Raw genomic sequence first — 20,068 nt, forward strand, 5'->3', positions numbered from 1 at the left:
GAGGTTGCTTGTGTTGTGCACGTGACAACGTAGGGGCTCCTTTGAAGACACCTGATGTCACACTGTTGCCCAAGATCGCTTCTATTTTCATTGCATAGACTAACTGTAAGCAGATATTTTTTGTGTTGCTATCTCATAGTCCCTAATTTAGTGGAATCATTTTTTGAGATAGATGTGGGAAAGAGATTCTAGCAAGAGTTATATACTTTGAATATCTAAAAATGTACGCACACTAAATATGCAGAACTCCATATTTGCAACTAGAAATGCCATTAGAGAGTGGGAAACATTTGAACTCTGGGCTTTCAGTCACTTACTTCATAACCTTTCTCTGAAGTTAGTAGTACACTCGACCCTTGAACAACGTGGGGGTTGGGGTGTTGATCTCTGTGCAGTCAGAAATCCACATATAACTTTTAACTCCCCAAAAACTTAACTAATAGCCTACTGTTGCCCACAGCAACCTTACTGATAACATAAACAGTCAAGTAATAATATTTCATATGTCATCTGTATTATATACTGTATTCTTAGAGTAATAACAGAAAATAAAATACATTTATAGTACTGTAAAAAAATCTGCTTATAAGTGGACCCATGCAATTCAAACCAATGTTGTTCAAGAGTCAGCTATACTACCTAAAGCATTGGAGAGTCCCTCTGCTTTCTTATTAAGATTAGTAAGTGATATATTTCAGACCCTCTTTTCATCAATTATTTTTTTTATTGTTGTATCTTTTGTTATTCTTCATCCAAAGACATTTTAGCGTGGCTAGTATTTATTGACACTAATTGATGTATTCTCTTTGGCAAACTTAAATGTGGATAATTTGTTTTCTTTTAGGTTTTGGGCGTAAAGATGTGGTTGAATATTTGCTTCAGAATGGTGCAAATGTCCAAGCACGTGATGATGGAGGGCTTATTCCTCTTCATAATGCATGTTCTTTTGGTCATGCTGAAGTAGTCGGTCTCCTTTTGCGACATGGTGCGGACCCAAATGCTCGTGATAATTGGAATTATACTCCCCTCCATGAAGCTGCAATTAAAGGAAAGATTGATGTTTGCATTGGTAAGTCTGTTTACTTTCCAGAATATTCTTGAAGTAACTATTCTGAATCTAAGTTAAATTCATTTGTTAATATGATCAAATTCTGCCAGGCTTTATTTAAATACTAGAGAATACTTTGTGATTTAATCTAACCATTATTTACTGAGTGTCTGTTTTTGTATGTTATTGAGCTTAAGTTCCTTAAAGAAGAGAGCACAAAATTCCCATTCTGTAGAAATTTAGATAAGACACATGAAGAAGCAAGTATAGTCATGATAGAAGTGAACAGAGAGTGTTAGAGGATACTGAGTACCATGACTGGGTTGGAGTCCGGTTTCTCCTTCCTGGAGTCTTTCCAGGAAGTTGTGGGAGAAAGATTGAAAAGGTAGGTAGACTTCTTTGTAAAAAGCTTTGAATTGCAGATTAAGGAGCTTGATACTGTTACGTAGGTAGTGTGAAATCATTGAAGACTTTGGAGGAGACAGTCTGGTAAGAGTAGTATATTTTTGAAAGAACGATCTGGTACAGTGCTGAGTTGAATGGATGGCATCAGAGAGACTAGCTTGGAAGCTGTAAAATAATCCTGATGAGAAATGAGGGCATCAAGGAGGGTTGTAGAATAGAAATGGCAGGATAAGAAGCATTTGAAGGACATATGATCAGTTAACAAATGATACAGGATTGGCCTGATAGGTTGGTCGGTCACTGACAGAAAATTATGATTGAAAAGATTATTTGAGAGTTTTCATTAACCTGGTATTGACTTTTCTGAGCCTAACAGTCAAGGGTTTCAGACTCTGCTTACCTTAGCTCTATTTCCTGATTCAAAACAAGGACAGCTGAAATCCTTGAGACAGCTAGAAAACCAGTTCGGTGCACTAGGAAAAGTCCAAGTGCTCTATGCTGGATTTAAAAGTTGTTCTCTTGGGGCACCTGGGTGTCTCAGTCAGTTAAGCATCCGACTCCGGCTCAGGTCATGATCTCACTGTTTGTGAGTTCCAGCCCCACATTGGGCTGGCTCTGTGTGCAGACAGCTCCGAGCCTGCAGCTTACTTTGGATTCTGTCTCCTGCTGTCTCTGCCCCTCCCCCGCTTGCACTATCTCAAAAATAAATAAACATTAAAAAAAAAAAGTCACTCTCTCCTCACCCCAAAACCCCATATTGCTATTTATAACTATTTACACCAGTCCCAGCCTAGCTCAAGTTGGGTCATTTATAATCAAGATACAAAACACTTTACCTAGTAGCCTCTGCCCTGTTCTGCTTTCCTGTGTGTTATCTGAAATTGCTGCTGCCCTCTGCTCACAGCCCTTTTCTAGTTCCTGAGTCATAGACCTATAAATCATCAGCTTTAATAATGTAGCATTTTCCAAATACGGTTATAGATCTGCACTGTCCAGTATGGTAACTGAGCACGTGTGATGCAGCTAGTCTGAATGGAGGTATACTTTTAACATACCATATTTCAAAAACCATGAAAGAAAGGAATGCAAAAATCTCAATTTTATATTGATCACAATGTAAATATAAATGTTGAAATGATGGTATTTTGGGTATATTGGATTAAATAAAATATTGAAAATAACTTATCCTGTTTTTAATGTGGCTACTAGTAAATTTTAAATTACATATGTGCTCACATTTTATTTCTGTCGGACAGCACTATTACAGGTAGTGGTAGAGTGGAATGAATATAATAACCCTGTCAAAGAACAGGAGGTAGGCTTCCTGCTCTGCATGTATTTGCCTGTCTTTCACCAGCACTTACTTAAAGAGTATGCTGGAATTTTTTTTTAAAATTTTCTTCCAGGGGCGCCTGGGTGGCGCAGTCGGTTAAGCGTCCGACTTCAGCCAGGTCACGATCTCGCGGTCCGTGGGTTCGAGCCCCGCGTCGGGCTCTGGGCTGATGGCTCAGAGCCTGGAGCCTGTTTCCGATTCTGTGTCTCCCTCTCTCTCTGCCCCTCCCCCGTTCATGCTCTGTCTCTCTCTGTCCCAAAAATAAATAAAAAACGTTGAAAAAAAAATTTTTTTTTTTAAATTTTTTTCTTCCATGTTTATGTATGTATTTATTTCAAGAGACAGCACAGAGCCCAACGCAGGGCTGGATCTCACGAAATCAAGCATCAGCTGAACCAACTGAGCCACCCAGGCACCCCTAGAATATCTTTATATAACAAGTAACAGTAGAGAATATAGCTCAAATCTGTTCTTTTCATGTGCTCTAGGATGTAACATAGCAGTTTTGATTTGGGGTTTGTTAACCCTACAGAGTATTTTTCTTTTCTTTTTCAAAGAATTTACCTGTGTGATTTTTTTTTTTTTTTTCCTCCTTTTTTAATTCCACAGATCCCTGTTCCCGGGCTTTCATAGCTTTGGAACTTCTATTTTTGTTATGGTAGGACATTCTTTGTAACATAGGCAGTGTTCCTTTGGAATGAGAAAACAAGCTTTTAAGTAAACTAGTCTTTTATTTCTTTATATACTCTGATCTGTCTTCAGTCACAGAGCAAAGGAAACCTGACATTAATCTTAGGGGACATTTATTTAAGGTGTCTTATACATTAAATAATGCAATATTTTCTATATTCTTATCTTTAAAATATAACATTTACCATACTGTCAGGATATGAAAGGTCTTTAAATAACTCTAAGACTTCTGGACCAGAGTTTTTGAGAAAATGATTTACTAAAAGAATATTGTCATGGTTACCATTTTGAAAGGTAGTGTTTCTGTGTTGCAGTGCTCTTACAGCACGGAGCTGAGCCAACCATCCGAAATACAGATGGAAGGACAGCGTTGGATTTAGCAGACCCGTCTGCCAAAGCAGTGCTGACTGGTAAGCCGATGTCCTCTCTTTGGGTATTCCAGGAAGAATATAAAGAATTGAGCTCGCTAGGTAGACAGTCTGCAGTTAATGATGTTAACTAGATTTTGAAAATGCTGTCAGTTCAGTTGTTAACTCTTTTCTACATCTGGACAGTTGATATTTGATTTTTGTGTAAGAAAAGTAAAGCTTTTCTTTTTTCTTTTTAAATTGGTCTTTAAATATGTGATTTCTGCCTTATTTTGGGTCAGGGGTGTTAGATAGTTGTGTGTTACTATCACGTATTCAGGATTTTTAAATGTCCCTGATTTTTCCAAGCAAAAATAAACAATTGGAACAACATCAAAATAAAAAGCTTCTGCACAGAGAAGGAAACAATCAAACTAAAAGGCACCCTAGGGAACAGGAGCAGATATTTGCAAATGACATATCTGATAAAGGGTTAGTATCCAAAATATATGAAGAACTCACAAAATCCAACACCCAAAAAAACAAATAATCCAATTAAAACATGAGCAGAAGACACGAACAGACATTTCTTCAAAGAAGACATACCTGATGACCAACAGACACGTGAAATGATGCTCAGCATTACTGATTGTCAGGGAAATGCAAATCAAAACTACAATGAGGTTCTACCTCACACCTTACAGAATGGCTAAAATCAACAACACAAGAAGCGGCAGGTATTGGTGAGGATGTAGAGAAGAAGGAACCCTTGTGCACTGTTTGTGGGAATGCAAACTGGTGTTGCCACTGTGGAAAACAGTATGGAGATTTAACTCAAAAAGTTAAAAATAGAACTACCCTACAATGCAGTAATCACACTACTGGGTATTTACCCAAAGAATACAAAAACACTAATTCAAAGGGATAGGTGCACCTCAATGTTTATAGCAGCATTATTTACAATAGGCAAGATACAGAAGCAGGCCAAATGTCCATCAATAGATAAACAGATAAAGAAAATGTGGTGTGCGCGCGTGCACACACACGTATAACATACATACATAGATACATAAACACACACAATGCAATATTACTGAGCCATAAAACAGAATGAAATCTTGCCATTGACAACAACATAGATGGAGCTAGAGAGTATAATGCCAAGCAGAATAAGTCAAACAAAAACCAATATCATACGCTCCCACCCATATCCGCAACCCACCCCCCCGGGGGGGGGGCCCAAAGGGGACAAAAAGAGCAAGAAACCAAGAAACAGACGCTTAACTATACAGAACAAGCTGATGGTTACCAGAGGGGAGGTTGGTGGGGGGACAGGTTAAATAGGTGATGAGGATTAAGGAGTGCACTTGTTGTGAGGAGTATCAGGTAATTAAAAGCTTCAACAACAACAACAAAAAAAGAGTAGCTTAAAATAAGTGAAATCTCAGAAATTTTTATTAGCCAGTGAATAAGAAAACATCTCATTTTGAAATCAGAGAATTTCTATTTCCAAGCTAAGCTGCCTAAAAATGCTACTTTTCCAGGCATTGCAGTTGTTCTGCTAAAATTTTTTTGTGATATATATGGTTTTACAAGGTTCTGTATAGGCTGTCAGTTTATAAGAAGTTAAAAAAATAAATGTCCTGATTTTTCAAGATAACATGTTTACCCTTTTAATATACTGTTTTTTAAGCTTTTTTTTTTTTAATGTTTATTTAGAGAGAGAAAGACAGACAGGTGGAGCACGAGTGGGGGAGGGGCAGAGAGAGAGAGAGAAACAGAATCCAAGCAGGCTCCAGGCTCTGAGCCTGACATGAGGCTCAAACCCACAAACCATGAGATCATGACCTGAACCAATGTCGGACACTTAACCAACTAGGCACCTAGGCACCCCAATATACTATTTTTTTTAATGTATTTTAATCTTTTTCTTTTTCTCTCTTTTTTTATGAAACCCTTTCAAAAAGCTCTAAGAGCTCTAACCATTCCCTTTTCTAGACAGAGGATTCTGGCCATACCGATTTCATTACCATGAAGAGTGTCAATTATTGTTCTCGCATAACATATTCATGTCTTTGGAACCTCTTAGGATGTGTAAGGCTTAGTCTCTAGGTTTACTTAGACTGTCAAGCCTTTTCAAGTGGTAGTATCCACTTCAAATGTTTCTCCTTCATCAGACTGTTTCCTTTTAAGCAGCTCTCTGCCATATTATTTTCTGGATTCTTCTTCACTGTGTGATCACCATTAGAATCATGTCCAGTCCAGTAGTCAAGAGCCTGAGGGCTTGTGCTATGAGCTCTTGTGCTTGGAATTTGTGATATTTCTTCTGGTACTACTGAGAAAATTTAGACTAGTCCCTCAAAGGGGTTCTAGAAAAGTGAACTGCTGTAACTATAAATCCAGTGTTTACTTCCCCCTTCCCTATTCCATGCTATTCCCTGCTTTTTTCTTTTTAAACACCTTGGGGCTGAAAGAAGCCTTGCACTAGTAATCAATATATAATTTGCACTGTGGGCAGCAGTTTGGATTTTATTTCAGCAAATCAGTAAGCACTATCTATTAGGTTAACTTAAGTTATATTCATTTTAAAATTTTGTTTGTATTCATTTGTAAATATGAAAGCTATAGGCATAAAGAGTTTATATTTGATCCAATTTTTATTTGCATATATTTAAGTAGCATTATAATAAATATAATTTTAGTGTTGAAAAATCTTCTGGATCCATAAAAATGTTAACAGTATGTTCAGTTGATAATGCCGTAGATTATCTTTTGTTATCTCTATAATGTTGGTATATTGAATTTTGTTTTGTTTTACCTTTGAGTGAAGTTGTGGGTGCATTTTGTCTGTTGAACAAATGACATAATTGGTTTTAGGAAATTTGGAAAATTCTTTCCTTTACAAAAAAAAAGGAAAAGCTCACCAATAACCTACCACCTAGAACAAACTTTTGAAAGTTTGGTTTATTTTCTTCTTGGCTTTCCTTTTTTGGTGAATATTGTTTTCATAAAGCTTCATTATGTAATATTGGATTTTTTTTACTTTTATAAAAATTATTCCATGTTCTTTATATAATTATTTTTCAACTGTACAATATTCTGTTAATTAACCATTTTCCATTTTTTGGAAATTTCGTTTATCTACTTTAAATATAGTTCATGAGGATCTTTATGCATAAAACTGTTACTACTTTTGTGACTCAATTTTCTTTAATCTCCTTTTTTCCCCTAATTCACAGGTGAATATAAGAAAGATGAACTTTTGGAAAGTGCCAGGTATGTACTGGTGTCATAAATACGTACCATGAATAACTTCATCATTAATTTTTTTTTTTAACAACAAGCAAACTTTAAAAGAGAATGATTTTTTTAATAGTCACATATATGCCTCCATATAGGCTCTGATAAAGAATACAAATTACTAATACATTTTTTTGTGTGCTAGGAGTGGCAATGAAGAAAAAATGATGGCTCTTCTTACACCATTAAATGTCAACTGCCATGCAAGTGATGGCAGAAAGGTACTTCGTTTTGCAACTAAACTTGTGTTCATCCTCCTGGTAACATGAAAATGCATTTGTGTCACTAAAAATTAAAACATTTGTTGAAGGGGCACCTGGGGGGCTCAGTCAGTTAAGCTTTCGACTCTTGATTGTGGCCCAGCTCATGATCTCATGGTTTGTGAGATCAAACCCCGCATCAGGCTCTGTTCTGACAGTGCAGAGCTTGCTTGGGATTCTCTCTCCCTCTCTATCTGCACCCCCCACCCTGAGCTCTCTCTTTCTCTCTCTCGCTTTCAAAAGAAATAAACTTTAAAAAAAAGAAAACGTTTGATGCAAATGCTAATACTTCTTTTAAGTAATAGTTTGGATTCTTAAATTTAGTAATACTTTATTGATAATAAATATATAGTTGTTTGCTTCTTATTTAATAACGAACTTACAAACTTATGCCTTCAGTACATATGTTGGATTCTATAAAACCAAATTAATACCTTTATCAAGTTTTTTTCTGGATTTTTGGTATTTGGATTTTTACCTTTTCACGCATTTCTGTAGCTATTATTTTAATTTCATTAATTTGATTAATATTTCAGTCAACTCCATTGCATTTGGCAGCAGGATACAACAGAGTAAAAATTGTACAGCTGTTACTGCAACATGGAGCCGATGTCCATGCTAAAGATAAAGGGTAAGTAAGCATTTGAAACAGATGAGGATTTCTCAGGTGTTTCTGTCCTTGTAATAATCTCTGTAATCTTATAAAAATCTTACTGTTTGCTAAACAGCATAAACATTATTGAGTTTTTACAATATGCAGATTGCTCTCAGGAATCTGAGAATTATAAAATCGTAAAGCTCCCACTCATAGGGCTTACACTGCATTTAGGGAGAATGGAAAGATAGCTAACAATATAAGATCTCTACCGAGGGTGAGGTATAATAGAGATAGTACTTTAGGAGTTCCCAGGAGGGAACTCTCCGTGATGGCTGTAGTGGCTGGAAAATCCTTCAGGAGGAGGTGATACTTGACCTGGACTCAGTTCAAGAGAGCAGAGAGCTTAGGAAACATCTTTGTGCAAGAGAATCTGTGTGAGAGGAGGTGCTGAAGCATATATTACAACATCTTTAAGAAACAATGACTAAACCAGTATGGCTGAATCAGATGATTTATGCAGGAGGGAGAAATGAAGTTTAGGGTTGGAGAAGTAGGTAAGAAGCAAGTTTTAGAAGACTTGGTATTCTAGCCTAAAGAATTCAAGCTGTGAGCTGTGAGCCATTGAAGGATCTTAAGTAAGGGGAAAATTTTTTTCTAAAAGAGGGGTTTTAGGGGACACACTCTGGCAGGAATGTGTAGAGTAGTTTGGAGACAAAGAGCCAGAAGGAAAAGAGCAGTTAGAGTACTCATTGTAGGGGTTCAAGCACAATGAGAATCTATAATAATGTTGCAGAGGAATGGAAATGAAGACATAGGTGCAGGAGATATATTACAAGGTAAGTATGGCCAAGATTTGTTGACTGAATATGATGAATGAGAAAGGAATAAAAAGATAACTACATTTCAAATTCTGACGCTGAATGACCGAGACCCAGTGATACACATGCTAAAATCCAGGAGGGAAATCTTGGAAGAAAACGTTGAGTTCCCTTTTTTTTTTTTATTTATTTTTGAGAGAGAGACAGTGAGCATGCACGAACGGGCGATGGAGGGGGGTGCAGAGAGACAGGTAGAGAATCCCAAGCAGGCTCCATGTAGTCAGGGCAGAGGCCAGTGCGGGGCTCGAACTCAAGAACCGTGAGATCATGACCTGAGCCAAAATCAAGAGTCTGGGCACTTAACCGACTGAGCCACCCAGGCACCCCTGAGTTCACTTTTAGAACTCTCGGTTTTATGAGATGATGATGAGGGCTCAGGTAGAGAGAGCCAGTAGATAGTTGGGAATGAAATCGGTGCTCGGGAAAGAAATCCTACAGTGAAAAATGGTGAGGAAAGCCACGAGCCTTTAAAGAGAGGACAGGTAAAATTAAAGGCTAAACTGTGAGTGGCTCTTCCTCACCAGCAGCCATCACGATAGTGTCTGTGGTAATTAATGAATGAGTGATCCCCAAGGAAGAGCAGCTTAAAGGTACAAGTCAGGATTTTAAGGTTCCGCCATACCTTCCTATACAGAAAGTTCTTTCTCCATTGCCATCATGAAGGAATTGGGTTTTAGTTTATTAAGTAATTTACTCTACAGAATCTGAAAAAAAAAGTCTCAAAGAAGAGCCAGTTTTTGAGCTCGGAGTCTGGAAAAGATTGTAGAAGCCAGGAGGGAGGGAAGTCTGTTCTACACCAAGGGGATAGTATGTGCAGAGGCATCAAGGGAACTGCAAGTGCTTGAGTGTACCATCATTGAAGGGTAAGGTTCCAGAAGGCCAGACCATTGCATGCCAGGGTAAGCAGTTGGAACCAGCTTTCAAAAGCAAGGAAGAACCAGTGAAGGGCATTAAAACAAGGAGTAACTATGCCATATTTACCTTTTAGAAAAATCTGGCTACAGTTTGGAGGGTAAATTGAAGTGGAAGCTGTTTCAGTAGTATAAGAAGAAATAATAAAGGCCGTGGTGTTAGCCATGCAGGAAAAAAAAAGATGGATTTGGAAGCGACTTGGGAGTTAGGATTGTTAGAACTTAGTGCTTAAATGGGTGTTAAATTCTGTTCATTTCTGTTTGAAGGTCACAAAAGCCATTTGCTATTTAAATCTAAGTGTAAATTTAAGTTAATTACAATTACACCTAGGGGATCTGTAATAACACAGACTTCTTTTCACCCTCACCCCATACTGTAGTGATCTGGTGCCCTTACACAATGCCTGTTCTTACGGTCATTATGAAGTAACTGAACTTCTGGTCAAGGTTAGTTCTCTTCTGTCTTTCTTAGAATTATAAAACCAATTTGAAATACATCGTATACCTGTTCACTATGTGTTTGCAGTGCTTGGTGGGTATAGAAGGAATATGTATAATCCTTACATAGATGATTTATAGGTCAGCATTTGACCGCTTTGAGGTTTATGAGGTACCATATGGTTTTATTTTTTCCAAAAAATTTTTTTAATGTTTGTTTATATTTGAGACAGAGACAGAGCGCAAGCAGGGGAGGGACAGAGAGAGAGGGAGACACAGAATCCAAAGCCGGCTTCAGGCTCCCAGCTGTTAGCACAGAACCCAACACAGGGCTTGAACTCCCGAACTGTGAGATCATGACCTAAGCTGAAGTCAAGAGCCAGAGGCTTAACCAACTGAGCCACCTAGGCACCCCGGCTCTCAGTATTTTTTTTAATGAAGTATTTGTATGTACGTATCTATGTATGTATGCTATTTAAGTAATCGCTCCATTCCACATGAGCCTCGAACTCACAACCCCAAGATGAAGGGTCACATTGTCTTCCAACTGAGCCAGCCAGGTGCCCCCAGGAGCTCCTTTTAATGAAGTTCTTAAACTGAAGTATATTTAGCTGAGGGCAGCTAGGGTGAAAGGAAGTCTAGAAACCATCTGATAAGAAAGATGAGTGAAGGAGCTGAAGGTGTTTAGACTCAAAAAGAAAAACGTAAGAGTTGCTTTCAAATACTGCAAAGAATGTTGATCTCATTTGCTCCAAATATCAGTAGATCAAAGTTTAAAATACATGTTTAACTTAAGATAGAAGATAACTTGTAATAAGATTTACCTGGTAATTATGAAAAATCATGTTAGTTGAGAATTAGTTTCCCATTATTGAGAATACCAAAAAGGGTAAGGAATTCATTTGTCTTGTGCAGGAATACTGTGGAAGGGATTGTGAGAGATGAGATTGAACTGGAATGACTTCTGTGCTCTGTCCAACTCCGTTACTTGAAATGGCTGAAATTAAAAAGACTGACGGATGGGGGAGCACTAGAACTCAAACATTGCTGATGGCAATGCAAAAGTAATACAGCCACTTTAGAAGACTATTTGGCAGTTTCTAATAAAAGTAAACCTATACTTACCGTATCATCCAGCAATTCCATTCCTAGGGACATAGCATGTGTCCATAAAGGGACTCGTACATGAATGTTCATAACAGTTTATTCATAATAGTCAAAAACTAGAAATAGTCCAAATGCCCATCAACAGAGTAATGGATAAGTAAATTATGGTGCATCTGTACAATGGAATGCTATTCAGCAATAAAAATGAACTGTTGATACAACATGAATGAATCTCAGAAACACTGTATGTGAAAGAAGCTAGACACAAAAGTACATACTGTGTTATTCTATTTTTATGAAGTTCAAGAACAGGTAAATCTAACATGGTGCTAACAGAATGGGGCCAGGAATTATCTATAAAAGGAGCGTGAGGGAACATTCTGGGGTAATGAAAGTATCCTATATCTTGAGTTGGGTGATGTTATCATGGCTGTATATACTTGTCAAAACTTGTCAGATTATTCACTGAAGAACTGTGTTTTACCATATGTAAATTATACCACAAAAAAATAAAAAAAAAATTAGAAATTGGAAAAGATGCAAGTTAAAGCTTCATTCTTAACTGTGTTTTTAACAATAAAAGAGTTAAATAAGGCCCTTGTGCATAGGCCTAGCAACAAGCTGCTGGTTTTCCGTGGGGGGAGAAATGTATTTCTGAAATAATTAGTTTGAAAAGTGAACTTTGAGAACATAACTTGTTTAAGCATGCATGATGTTAAATTATACAGTACTAATAATTCTAAACTCTCTTACAAATTGAACACTAAATATATGCTCTACCCGCCTCCCAATCCCTCAGCATGGTGCCTGTGTAAATGCAATGGACTTGTGGCAGTTCACTCCTCTTCATGAGGCAGCTTCAAAGAACAGGGTTGAAGTGTGTTCTCTTCTCCTAAGTTACGGTGCAGATCCAACACTGCTGAATTGTCATAATAAAAGTGCTATAGACTTGGCTCCCACACCACAGTTAAAAGAAAGATTAGCATGTGAGTATAAAATGATGAATGTTCAACCTCGAATATTAAGATACCAATAAACTAAAAATTTGTTCTTTCTCACTGTTTTTAGAAATTTTTAAATAAGAGCTATGATACCCTTAGCCATGGGTATCTATTGTTGTTCGTGCGAGCATATTTAGTCACTTGGAGGTTTCTACTCGAGAACTTCTAGTCTTAAGATGCCGTGAAAAGAAAATATATTTGTATTTGTTTTTTCAAGTCAAGTTCAATGCTTTTTATATGTATTAGTCTAGATAGTTGGTATGGGTTTGAAAGGAAAGAATTTGGGTTTTGTTCCTATCTTTGGTGTGAGTTTCTGATTAATCTGCCATGAAGTTACAGTGTTATTTGTAGGATTGCTGTCTTGTAAACATAGTCCCCAGATTTTACCATCTAATATGCTTTAGTATGTAGGCAGTTCTGTGGTTTTTGGTCTATAACTGATACAGATGTAGTGAGAAACAGCCACCTGGTTCAGATACAGTATTACTACATAGAAGTAGGAAACTGGTGTTAACATTTGTATTCTTCTGGAACAATAAAGGCTAATGGGTGGTGTCACAAATCTGATGCATGAAAGGAATGTTGAGAAAATACTCTTTCATTTGTTCATCAGTAGGTGGCTTTTAAAAATATTTGATTTTCTGGTCACCAGTTCTCTGATGTGTGAGCAAAATTACCTGCTGCTGCCATGCTAGTGTAGGGACCATGATCACTTTTTGTTTTATTTGTTTACTGAGAAAAATAATCTGCTTTGGAAAATTCTTAGAACTCTCAGGTCTGGGAATACATTGCAGTACTCTGGGTCCCTACAGACCAAAATAGACCCTGAGTCAGCCATGGGCTAAATCTGTATACATTTGGGGATGAATTGGGTCATAACTGAGAAAAGCTGGTATAGCACTGTCTCCCTTTTGGGGGGTTATATTTGGAGAATATCTTCAGAACCTCAATAATTTACATGCTTTTTCTTCATCTAGATGAATTTAAAGGCCACTCGTTGCTGCAGGCTGCACGGGAAGCTGATGTTACACGAATCAAAAAACATCTCTCTCTGGAAATGGTGAATTTCAAGCATCCTCAAACACATGAAACAGCATTGGTAATGTTTCAGATTAAAGTTTTTAAGATGCAATAACCAAAAACATGCTAAACTAATCATAACGTCCTACTTCTTTTGATGACACAGAATAACATAATGTCCTACTTTTACTAATAGAATTGTTTTAAAGATTTGTTTTTTTTAAATTAGTACCTGAACATGTATAAAGAAAAAATTTCAAACAGTACAGAAAAATAGACAACTTCACCCCTCTAAAAGGCAATAGTATTATTCATTTAAGTATCCTTCCAGAAAAAAAAAAACTATTCGTATACTGACATATATTATAGGTGGCCTTTTTACTATCATAATAGTACCTATCATTTCCTTTTTTGTTATATAAATTGTAAATGCTTGTGATTGAGAATATTGAATCCACTCAGGATAATGAAAAAAAAAAATAATTCTGCCATCCATATAAAAACCACTTGCTTTTCCTTCCAGTATTATAATTTTTTTCAGAATCAGTCTGAGGTCTGTATATATCCCCTCTATACTGTGTGAATAATGTGTCTATGTGAGTAGAGGCTGCTTCTCAGATAGAGGTAGTAACACTTCTGTGGAGCTGTAACAAAGTAGATGAGAATTGGGCAGTCTGTGGAAAAGCAGAAAACAGTGGGATCCAGTAGGGATAAAGTGATGGCAGATAGGAAGAGAATGGTGTGATCAGACTGTCTTAGAACTAACGGTTTAAAAGGAACAAAGTCAGTGCTGCTGTATGAATTGCAGAATGTGCTTTGAGTGAGGGAAGAGGACCCTAAGTAAACAAATATGGTTAGGGGCAAATTTAACTCATAGTCCTACTTACCTAGTATCTTGTAGATAATTCATTTTCTTGGTTATTGGTTAATTTCCTTCCTTATGCCATGATGTAAACTATGTGAAGGTCATGTAGGAACCTATCTATAACACATTTTAGGCCTTTTTGCCACTCTAGTTGTAAAAAATATCTAAGCAAAAAAAAGAGTAAAGCTGCAGACTAATGAGAAATGCTAGTGCAAATTATCAAGATGGTGCAGAGAAATCTGAAAAGACTGACAGGAAAATTTTCTGGTCTGAAAAGCTAATACTATATATTATTTTCCCTGTAAGTAGTCTGCTATTAAACAACTTATTTCTGTTACTAACGTTAAAACCTACTAGGAGTTAAGTATTGGTGGATAGTTGTGGTGCAGGGAGGGGCAGTATTTTCCAGGCTTCCAGAAATTACAGGTGCTGCCCCAGGATGGGGCTGAGGAGTAGGAGTGCAGTTTTGAGATGGATGTGATCAAGAATTCTTGGAAATAAACTATTTCTGTTTTGTGTGCTACCCTGATAGATAGATGTCCTGGGATGGTAACTCCCGACATACCAAAGGAGCTGTGTTTACCAGTTAGAAATGTTTTTTATTGAGGGCAAAGGAATGATTTTGGTGACAGCAGCAACACAGAATGAATCTGAAGCAGTCATGAAGATCAGATAAGCTTTATAATTAATAGGTTAAAGTAAGAGAACAAATTTCATATGTACTTTGAATTTAGATATATAGAACAACTTAGTTATCCAGAACTTTTATCCCATGAATTCTCAGGCTTCAATTGAACTTAGTATCTTTACATTGATCTCGTCATTCACACATTCAGACATTTGTTGAACACCTATTGTATAGGAGTATTATCCTGGATATTAGAGATGCAAAGAATTTGGGACATGACCATGAGATACATACTAGGTTTATAACTGGCAAATCCCCACTTCCTGACTCCTTTCCTCTTTGACGTATCATAGATATCGATGCTACAGCCTTCATTGTAGAGCATTTCATCTTCTCCCATTGATTTTGACAAATCCAAGCTAATCCAAGCTCCTTATTCTGTTGAAGCAACTAGTTGAGAAAGAAGTAGATACTAATCTTGGCAGCTATTTGATCCGTGCTGTTACCAAGTAGCCTCCAGAGCTGATGAGTGTCTTTTATTTCTTCATGTAAAGAAACTCCAACCTTTGGGGTGTTTCATTAATTAACCTTTAAAAATAACATAAATATCATGTTATGTGGGAATAGTTTTAAAAGGAGCATTGGTCACAGTAATTTGAATTTTCATCACATCACTATTGATTTTTTCAAAGATGTAGGACAACTGTAAAACTCAACCAGAATATTTAGTAACAGATACCCTCTGGTAAATAGGATTTGCAGGCCCTGCCAGAATTTGGTAACTGTTGTACATTTTATCCAATAGAAAGTCTTTGAGTAGCAAAGTTAGGTCAAAAATAAAACAAAGAAATTAAATAACTTCTTGGTTGTTCTTGATTGGAAACACAAATGTTCTTAAATAAAAATCAGTCATGTATAGTCCTTGATTAATGCTGCAATTTAAATTATCTAGCATTGTGCTGCCGCATCTCCGTACCCCAAAAGAAAGCAAATATGTGAACTCTTGCTAAGAAAAGGAGCAAACATCAATGAAAAGACTAAAGAGTAAGTATACATTTAGTAATTAAAAATTATTGACCTTTTATTTTTTGGATAATATATTCACTGTCTGGCTGACTTTTTCTTTTTAAGATTCTTGACTCCTCTACACGTGGCATCTGAGAAAGCTCATAATGATGTTGTCGAAGTAGTCGTGAAACATGAAGCAAAGGTATACTTCCTTTTTGGTAATCTTTGGTAATCCAGTGAGTTATTTCCTGTTTAGCAGATGAAATACCTGGCTTCCTAAACTGTATCTCTCTCACAAGTGCTATTTCTTTCGTCTTAATCTATACTTAAAAATAGACTAGCAGGTACTTTTCTTTATCTGATTTTTTGCTAGGAAACCTAAGGATTTATTCAAAAGTACATGCTTCCTTCTCCATTCCCGTTACCCACACCCCACTGGTCAAGTTTACCTTTGAGGTCTTTTTTTAACAATACTCTTGAGAATATCCTCAGCTGGAGACACACTGATTCTGACCCATCATCTCCAGTCTTCTCTCACTCATGTCTTCTGTTCCTTGGTTACCATGATACTCTTGTTATCCCCAGCCACAGTCTTTCTTACTCTCTGTTATTTCTGTGACTAAGCCAAAGGACTTGGAACAGAAGGAAGTAAATTATTTAAAAAATTCGACTCCCCATTCATAGCTCCCCATATTGGGAAGTCAGTATTCTTTAGTTGACATTTGTATACAAAGCATTTTATTCTTAGAATACTTATGTTTTCATCAGGCTAGAGATCATCACTTGTTACCCAGGAACTTTAAAAAATACCACTCAGTAAAAGATACACATGACATCCCAGATTGGAAGAGATGACAGTCATCTAATTCAACAGCTCTCACAGTTTTTAGCCACAGAACCTTGCCTTTTCCAAACAGAATCTTGAGTAGAAACTCATTATGTAACACAGAATGGAGCTGCTCTGAATGAAAGGAAAAGAAAGGAGTAGAGACCCTTTAGCCCTTGGGTGGCCCCAAGGCTCTTCCCTAAATGTGCTTTGCCAGAATAGTTTTCTGATCTGTCCTTCTGTAGGATCCCACTCAAGGAATCACTCAGAATTCTTTCTACAATTTCTTGTTTGTGTTTCCTTTCACTGTTCTAATTTCTCTTTGATTTGGGGGAATTCTTGATAATGTATAATCTCAGTCTTTCCTATTGTAAATTACTGAATAAAATAAAGTTTATTTCTGCTTGACTGCTTGGCATATCTCGTCTGTTCTATAACTTTTCATAGATTGCTTTTTTCATACATGTGGTGCATTACTAGAAGAATATCTGGATACATACTAAATTTGAGTTGTGAAACTCAACGAAGCAATCTTGATGAGGGTGACAAACTATCCAGGTTTGTTCAGGAACTGTGGGATTTCCAGAAACAGGATTTTCGGTGCTAAAACCAGAGAAATCCCAGGCAAACCAGGACAAGTTTGTCACCCTGATCTTCACACAAAGTGGTACCCAAATAAAGTTGTCAAGTGGGATGTATTTCACATTTCAGTGAGTTTTGTTTTGGGAATAAATAGATTAATTGTCCTGAGCATTTTAAATCAGTTTTCAGTTTCCAAAAGCATGGAGACTAGCTCTCTGTAATCTAGTTTGAGATTCATTGAGAAAGTCTTAATATATTCCTGTTCAGATATTCTCCAATTCTATGAATATGAATTGGATGTGTCTCAAATCACACTAGTGGCCACAGGATTGATTACTGAGGAACTTAATTTCTCACTTATGTTTAAGGAATTACTTCCCTGGTAGGGAGGGTTGCAGGTAGATTTGAGATGGGGGAATTAGCATTTTACTATGTTGTTTTATTACATACCCATCAGTTTCTCCCTCTGTCCATAAGTGTATGTATACATATTACATATTTCAGAATAATTTGCAAATTGCTATACACTTCTCCCTAAATATTTCCATATAGGCATTATCTAGAGGTTAGTATTTGTTTACAGGTTTTTGGTGGGATTTAAAACTTACGTGCACTGAAATGCACAAATCTTAAATGTACGTTTGCTGAGTTTTGACTAACGCATACACCTGTGTAACCAAAACTTACCAAGATATAAAATGTTATTTCATGGCAGAAGCAGGGCCCCATCCAAGGCAATCTCCACCCATAAGGCAACAACCATTTTGATGATTTCCTATATAGATTAGATTTGCCTGTTCTAGGCCTTCATGTCTATGGAATCATACAATACATACTCAGTGTAAGGCTTTCTTTTCAGTGTATTTTGGAGATTGATCCATGTACCAATAGCTTGTTCCTTTTTATTGCGTAGAAGTATTCTGTGTAAATGTATGTAATGTGTTTGTGTATCTATACAGATTATATTTGGATGATTTAAAAAGGTAGAAGATTAAGCCGATAGGAATAAATGTTTTCAATGCTAACTTAGTCTCTGGCTTTGTTACTGTCGTGTATCTTGAGGGTTAGTCTCCGCGTTTCTGGACCTCAGAGATCTTTAAGAACACACGAGTTAAACTTTTTTAGGCAGTGTCTACCTCAAAATGCAGTAAATTTACTAATACTTTAATGTCAAACACAACTGTTATTCAACATTTCCTGCTTTTAACCCAAAAAAAGGTCTTTTCTGGTATCGGCCTTCATGAATTAGTGAATTTATGCTCTAGATTTGAGCAAAAACACTTGTTTTGGCACCAGATAAGAGGCTTCATAAGAGAATAATTAGGATTTTTAAATCAGTAGCAAGTGTTAAATTCATAATTGGATGGTTTTAAGTTTTGTGTTGCAGGCTAATTTTGGCTTTTTCTGCATTGTTAAGGTTAATGCTCTGGATAATCTTGGTCAGACTTCTCTGCACAGAGCCGCACATTGTGGTCATCTGCAAACCTGCCGCCTACTCCTGAGCTATGGGTGTGATCCTAACATCATATCCCTTCAGGGCTTTACTGCCTTACAGATGGGAAATGAAAACGTGCAGCAACTTCTTCAAGGTATTAAATGCTTTCATGAAATCAACTTTTTAAAATTATCCTTTAGGGGGGCGCCTGGGTGGTGCAGTCGGTTAAGTGTCCGACTTCAGCCAGGTCACGATCTTGCGGTCCGTGAGTTCGAGCCCTGCGTCGGGCTCTGGGCTGATGGCTCAGAGCCTGAAGCCTGTTTCCGATTCTGTGTCTCCCTCTCTCTCTGCCCCTCCCCCGTTCATGCTCTGTCTCTCTCTGTCCCAAAAATAAATAAACGTTGAAAAAAAAAAATTTTTTTTAAATAAATAAATAAAATTATCCTTTAGGGGCGCCTGGGTGGCTCAGTCGGTTGAGCGTCCGACTTCGGCTCAGGTCATGATCTCAGGGTTCGTGAGTTCGAGCCCTGTGTCAGGCTCTGTGCTTGACAGCTCAGAGCGTGGAGCCTGCTTCGGATTCTGTGTCTCCCTTTCTCTCTGACCGTCCCCCGTTCATGCTGTCTCTCTCTGTCTCAAAAATAAATACATGTTAAAAAATAAAAATAAAATTATCCTTTAAATTTTTTCACATATTACATGGGAGTTGGTAGTAAAAAGAAAATGTAGACTATTTGGCTGTTATTTCATAACTTTTTCTACTCAGTGCTCCACATGTCATGAAGTCTTAGTTATGATTTTCCAGTAGTGTTTTCTGCCCAGTTTCTCTTAAGTTTTTATCTAGAAAATGTTTAAGAGTGAGCTATAATAGTTGCTATTTCTTTAAAGAAAGGAAAACATAAAAAGGTAGGTGTCTCTTAGTTGATCCATAATGATAAATAATACTCTAAAGACTGGCCCTACCTCTTCGCTGTTTTATTATCTCCTTCATATATGAGGCATGTAGAATTTGTACCAGGTAACCAACTATTTGACTTACTAAAACATTTATTGAATACCTGCATATTCATTACATTTTTAAATATTTAGATCAAATATTTACATTTTGCCTAGGTTATATGTTTCAGCCTAGAAATCTGGTCCAATAAATTTGAAAGTGACTTTGACATTTCAGGGCTCAAATGAGAAGAAATCTAACAGATCAAGCCTCTTATATCTTTAACAGTCACTTTTGATGATCCTTATGCCTGTAGTCTTAGAAACCAGCTTTTGAGAAAAACACTGAATAGATGAAGGCAGGTTGGTAAAACCTCCTGGAAACTGCCAAAGCTGAACTAACTACAAGACTCTTTGAAGATTCTCTTTAGTTCCCCGTATACGATATGTTTGTT

General features: G+C 37.0%; 1 protein-coding gene across 1 annotated transcript in view; it reads left to right on the forward strand.

Moving 5' to 3' along the window:
* The window catches only part of TNKS2 (tankyrase 2), a gene marked incomplete at its 5' end in the record, with an annotated part of 67,564 nt that overhangs the window by 14,277 nt on the left and 33,219 nt on the right, over positions 1 to 20,068 (forward strand). The window contains 11 exons of the mRNA XM_040486908.1: positions 845 to 1,069; positions 3,791 to 3,886; positions 7,063 to 7,099; positions 7,269 to 7,344; positions 7,920 to 8,014; positions 10,151 to 10,217; positions 12,115 to 12,301; positions 13,294 to 13,415; positions 15,782 to 15,873; positions 15,961 to 16,039; positions 18,663 to 18,834. Of these exons, the coding sequence (XP_040342842.1) occupies positions 845 to 1,069; positions 3,791 to 3,886; positions 7,063 to 7,099; positions 7,269 to 7,344; positions 7,920 to 8,014; positions 10,151 to 10,217; positions 12,115 to 12,301; positions 13,294 to 13,415; positions 15,782 to 15,873; positions 15,961 to 16,039; positions 18,663 to 18,834 (1,248 nt within the window). The remainder of the gene's footprint in view (positions 1 to 844; positions 1,070 to 3,790; positions 3,887 to 7,062; positions 7,100 to 7,268; positions 7,345 to 7,919; positions 8,015 to 10,150; positions 10,218 to 12,114; positions 12,302 to 13,293; positions 13,416 to 15,781; positions 15,874 to 15,960; positions 16,040 to 18,662; positions 18,835 to 20,068) is intronic.

The sequence above is a fragment of the Herpailurus yagouaroundi genome, unplaced genomic scaffold (genome assembly GCF_014898765.1).
Source record: "Herpailurus yagouaroundi ecotype Mexico unplaced genomic scaffold, PumYag 163, whole genome shotgun sequence".
Classification (NCBI taxonomy): Eukaryota; Metazoa; Chordata; class Mammalia; order Carnivora; family Felidae; genus Herpailurus; species Herpailurus yagouaroundi.